This window comes from Xiphophorus maculatus, chromosome 23, assembly GCF_002775205.1.
Source record: "Xiphophorus maculatus strain JP 163 A chromosome 23, X_maculatus-5.0-male, whole genome shotgun sequence".
NCBI classification, from domain to species: domain Eukaryota; kingdom Metazoa; phylum Chordata; class Actinopteri; order Cyprinodontiformes; family Poeciliidae; genus Xiphophorus; species Xiphophorus maculatus.
The window spans coordinates 5,803,438-5,809,437 of NC_036465.1; the positions used below are offsets into that span (position 1 = coordinate 5,803,438).

Genomic DNA, 6,000 nt, shown 5'->3' on the forward strand with positions numbered 1-6,000 from the left:
TGCTTAGATAAGAAAGACTGAGCAGTTTAGCCACAATGACAAGGCCAATGTTCCAATGATTTAAGGTGAGACTTGGAAATCTCAAAGGATTAGTCCAGATTAGGACTGGTTCGGTAGTGATTGTATCATGCTGTGGGGTTGTTTTACTGATGAATATACTAAAACCTGACACATAAAGCATTAAATAATAAAGTAGGAAGACTTATCTTTGCAAACTTTACTAAAATCAACAGCTAGATGGTTGAAACTTTGACCAGCACAATGATATCAAACACACCTAAAGTGGTTTTGAAATGGATACAGTAAATGCACCCTAAGCTTCTGGAATAACCTCCCCAAAGCCCTACCCCATTTCAAATGTGTGAAGGTCTGTGCCAGAAAACCTAACAAATAAAATGAATTCAAATTCTGCCATGAAAAGTGGTAAAACCTTCAGTCAGACTGATGCCAGAAGCTTGTAGATGACTAAGCAAAAGATGGCGGAACTTGATCATTTACGCAAATCAAATATTAGGTTGGTATTATGTGTGTAAGAAAATCTTTATCATAAACAGCATCACAAATGTCTTTCATAGCTGCAATATAAAGTAATTATCAAAACATAGTAGGAGCTTCATTGCATAAAGTCCACCACCATCAGTCACCATCTGCAGTGTTGTTGTGGCTCCCTCCAGCCTTGTCAGCTTCATATTTATATCATCCACCCTGCATGCAGAGTTATTCTGCCCCTAAAGTTTCTTGTTGTTCTGTACAATGTGTACCAGACTGTGTGTTACCAAACCACTTAGCATCAAAAGTCCTCTGTTGCTTCCTATACTGACAGTTCTATTCAACAACATGGTAACGCATCTTGGTTAAACCCTGTTGCTGCATACTGATCCCAGACAGACAATGTGCATTTTAGTATAAAGAGCAAATCACTCCAACTTAAATCTTGCATGTTGATATAAATAAGATAAGAAAAACTGCAAATCAGCATTCAGACTGATATGCACTCTCAACATGTTTTCATTATCAAACACACACATACACAAACATGTGCACGCCCACACATACTGCAGCTCTTTAGAGTTTTCCCCTAATTAAATTGAATTTATCTACTTTGCAGATGAATCAAAATAAGGTGGAATAATAGGTAGGTCAGTAGTAGATATGTATAAAAATGCATTACATGAAGAGGGGCAAAATAATTATCTGAAATATTTTAATCCACATACAACAACTTTAGACACTCAATTAGTGGCTTTAAAATTGCTTCATTGTTCTTTTTGGGTACTAAATTCATAATTTTGTCATTTTAAAAGATACAATCTTGGCAAAACCTGCCATCATGTTATATAATTTACCATTTGTTGTAGATAAGTAGGGTAAGTCTGAGTTGTAACTACTGTTTAGGGCCATGAAGGCAGGGCATTATTGTTGACTTTGTCAATGAAGACTTTGAGCTTGAATAATATCCTCAACCACCACTGGAAGAACCAATGGTGTCCACATTGTAATAAAACATGTCAGTTGCTAGATTTCAGGTTCAGGAATCATACTCCGACAGAACCGAAGGGGGAAAATACTTTTTTGAGCTTGATATTATGTTTTAATGTTGTTCCCTCATCAAAAACACACCTGGAGTGTTGCTCTGATTCATGCATGTTTGAGAAATCCTTGAATCTCCTGTACCAGACATTCAGGGAGTGCGTAAACATTTGCTCATTCAAAGCACGGCCTATTTCCACAAAGTTCCTGCTTAGAAATGCAGTTTATATACGATTATGTGCCCTCTAGTGGAATACCTGAGAAAGCCTTCAAGCTCAGAAAAAAATATATGCATAAAGAATGGTTGATGAATAAAAATGACAGTCTTATGCCAACTATAACTCCACCTATATTTTCAACAAGCTTAGGTTTATTTGCAATCATGAATCACAAATGTTACCTAACCAAAAACAAGCCAACAAAGGTTTTGCCACTGGAGACGCATCTGTTTTCTGAGTACGACCCTTTGGTACCATCCCCACAGAAACAGACAGTCACTATACACAGCACAGTACTTTCCATCACTGCTTAGAATTCCCCTGCAGGGATTCAAAGGTGGGTGCAATATAAAATCTTACCAGTGGGTCAGCTCATAGTTAACCACACAGCATAAAACAAAACATTTACAACAAAATGCCTCAAAAATTTTGCAGAGCACAATATTTCACTTTTTTTATTTTTGTTCTATATTGAACTGTGTCTAAGGGACTTTCATAATCAGATGCATATATTGCAGAGCTCTCTCCACAAGCAAGGAAGGTAGAAAGTAGTAAATTTTCTTTGCTCAACAGTATCACATAAAAAAAATGTTGTCTAAGGAGATCTATCCCCTATGCTAACACCTGGAGTCATTTGTGTGTAAAATTGCAGTTAGGCTGCTCTCCAGCTCATGTAGAAGAGTTGTTGAGGGCGAGCTCCAGACTGTAAACTGTAAATCATAAAACTGTGATCCTCCATTCAACATCTGAGCCAATGAAACGACACATTGTACCTCAACCTTTGATCGATGGAAAATGGATTGTCTGCGTGATTAGATCATAAATATTACATAAAAGATTGCAATCACAGGCCTTAGCCCAAGTCATTGTGAAAACATTTGCGCAGAGAGAAGGCAAAACTGCTGTAACAGAGTGATGAATTCAAAATATAAAATCACAGCACCTCATACTCCATTTCTGAAATATAAAATTACCTCTAATGTGAAAAAAACATTTTAAAATGATTGACCTCCACAGCCCAAATCATCTATTTTCATTCAAACACTGGTAATGTCCTATCAGCATGACAATCGAAACTTGATAAATGAAGAATGTTCTACTGTAACCTGTCATGATCAAACTTGTAATACAATCTAAACCAAATGAACTACACATTAAACAATCCATTATTCAAAAATTGAACAGAATTGAAAATACTGGCTGTTCAACTTACAGGATTTGGTGTCCCCACACAGCCTCCTGCTTCAACAGGCAAGAAGCATGTGACAGTTCACTCCGTGCATGTATCCACAGCCCTCCTTATCAATGGATCACTGATCGATTTAAAAGGGTAGCTACAAGTCCACCTGGATGTGCAGGGGTCAAATGTATGGAAAACGTGCATTTAGATTTAGACTGTTTTGGTGCATTTTACAGTGAAAGTGAGATGAAATTTGGCAACAAACACCATTCAACGTTATAGGGGATTATCCACTAAATCCTTCTGAATGAAGAAAAAATATTTATGGATTATAAATCCCTGAATTAGACCTGGTGAAACACAGAAATATAAAAAAAAAAAAAAAGAAATCAAATTTTCTGTATTTCTAATATGTTCACTCATTTGGGAATTCCGACACTCTAAAAGTGGTTGCACATGACAGGTGGAGGCAACGCGTTCTTTAGTGTGAGCGACAGCTTATCTGAAGAGCTCACCCTTTCACGCAGAACATAAACAAACTGGAAGCGGACACAGAAATGCCTGGCAGAAAGAAGTGGAGTTCACTCACCATTTCTCTGTGAAGGCGCCGGGTCCTGAAAGCATGTCACGACACTAAATACCCATGAGCCAAAACCCCGCTGCTCTTCAGTAAAACAACAAATAAGTAATAGTGAGAGCAAAAAAAAGAAAGAAGCCGCTGACTGTAGTTGACGGTCGGGACTGCTCAGCTGAGTGGAAGGAGCGCAGCGCAGCAAAGACCAGTGGCGGAATTTGGAGACACGTCCGTGCGCAAAAAGCCGGCGAGCTGAAGAGCGCACTGCTGGTTGGGACGCTGGAGGGACACTCTGTAAAAAGAGGAGTGCAGAAACCCCTGCAGAGAGTTGGGGGAACCTCGAAGGTTTTTTAAAGGAACGCGGATTGTGTCCGGACAGTCTGCTGCGGAGGAGTTGACGCCGTTTCGCTTTGTGTGAACTCACAGTGGACATTAAACCGCTCCGGTCAAGTCCCTCCTCCTTTCTTCAGCCCTGAAGTAACGGAAGGAAGCGCTCACTCGTTCTCGCAGTCTCCGTCACCGACACACTACATTTAACTAACACGATCCATTTGGCCGAGGCTGTCCCTGCTGACGCGCTACTGATTGAAATGACCTGTGCACGTGTAAAGAGGCAAACTTTAACTTTCATTTAAAGACAAATCTTGAGTGCACAAAAAATGTATGATTTTTGTTGATCTACAACAAAATGCAACTTTTTGTAATTTTGTTCTCATGTGGCCAGCATGCTGCTTAGTCAGTGTCCAGAAAACAACACTTAGATGAAGCAGATAAATTAATAAAAAGTTAGATAAATTTTCCGAATTCAGTTCAACAAGAGAAACTTGTGTATTTTACAAAGGAACATAGTTAACCATTTATGTTTGGTTCATTTATGGCCACAAGTAATAAAAAACACATTCAGTTTGTCAAAACATTTTAATTTAAGTTCTTCAAAACTCATAAAGGTTGTGAAGTTGCCTAGTCAAAATCCAGACATAAATTGGATTATAAAAAGTCATGCCATGGTCTTAAACAGATTTGCTCATATTTAAAATCTTACAGCTTTTTACTATGACATGAAAAATTGTCACAAAAAAGCCAGAAGGTAACAGCATTTTTTACAGCACAGTGTACATATATTAACAGAAGAAATGTAAACCTTATGCAACCTACATATTTTATTTCATTTCTCATTCAAATATTGAAACAGACGTAAAAGCTTTGGAAAAGAGCTGGCTTCCACAGAATTTTTATCTGTTCGACAAAAATTCCAGTAAACTTTTTCACACCTTAAACTATTGTTGCTGGTGTTGCACTTAATGGTTTGATTATTTGATTATTCTGTTAAATACATTTCACAAGTTCTTGCTAGAAGATTTCCTGAACAGTAGTAGCAGTATTAAAAGTTTTAAAAGTTTCTCTAATAAGAAGATGTCTAATTAGACATGCAATTATAATCACGCCAAACTTCCCTCCGGGCTTAAATTAAAGATAGCATTGCTCATTAGTGCAGTTACATGCATTTAAAAGCACCTTATTAACATTTCCCCTTTTTTATTCTCAGCAGGAACTTTGACACCTTCTGCAGATCAAAGTCAGTGCGGTTTCTCCTTCAGTTTTAGTTCAGCCTTACCTGAACACCAGGTGGCACAATGTGTTAGACTTTGAAAAAAAAAAGTATTTTACATTTAACCCTATGCCAAACATGCTAAGAGAATACTGATTAAGCAATGAGGGGCAAGAGAAGATTTTAGTAATGAGGAACAACTTTAAAACGTTATCATATAGATCCTGGTTTGATCCTTAGTTTTAGTATTTTTACTTGATTACATTGTTGTAGCTTTCATTTGAAGGTTTCTTGTTAAGAGTCACAAAAGTCATGAGAACACATCTTTCTTACTTGAAAATTAAGTGAACGTCCTTGTGTCTATCCAGAGGTATTATAAGATAAAAGCAAGATCAGTACAGGTCAGGAAAAAGAAAAGGTGAAAGCAAGGTTCCCTCCCTCTCATCATAAACTGTTGAACCCTAACCCATCTCTGGCTCATTAGTCCCAGTTTCTTCCTGGCATCTGTCCAATCTTCATCTCCTACTCACTTCTCCATCCAACATATTTTATGGTTTGAACAGATCTAATCTATGTTATCCTCTCAGTGTGTCTTTTAACTCCATCCAACTATTTGTTTGTATTATTTTTTCAGGAAACTAATAAAATTAAAAACTAAACTGTATCTACAATGCATGGTTGAACAACCTAATTTAATTGGTTGCACATGAATGTAAATTTAGTACAAGAGTCTAAATATAATAACAACATGCAACATTTTGTCATGTTATATGTGACAGAATTATCTCCTCCTTTAGGCCAAACAGTAGTTTAAGAGTAACAGTTCAACCCAATGACAAATAATACTCTGTAAAGTTTTGTCAAAAATTTGATCAGTGATGTCTGCTGGATGACGGAAGGAGAGATAGCTCAAGGCCAATTCATTGTCCCACCTACGATTTATCCCTGA

At 37.4% G+C, this 6,000-nt stretch overlaps 1 protein-coding gene across 4 annotated transcripts in view; it reads right to left on the reverse strand.

Annotated features, from left to right (window-relative positions):
- The window catches only part of htr4 (5-hydroxytryptamine receptor 4), a 139,445-nt gene extending 135,451 nt beyond the window's left edge, over positions 1-3,994 (reverse strand). For 2 of the 4 annotated variants that reach the window (XM_023328144.1, XM_023328143.1), the window contains exons 1-2: positions 3,518-3,601; positions 2,962-3,094 (exon numbers count right to left, since the gene is read on the reverse strand). Coding sequence is in view for 2 of the 4 variants with exons in the window: in XM_023328141.1 (XP_023183909.1) it covers positions 3,518-3,935 (418 nt within the window). In the remaining 2 variants the exon portion in view is untranslated. Of the gene's footprint in view, positions 1-2,961; positions 3,095-3,517 lie in introns of all 4 variants that reach the window. The other 2 variants (XM_023328141.1, XM_023328142.1) reach the window with 2 other exon arrangements.
- Positions 3,995-6,000: the final 2,006 nt, after the last annotated feature.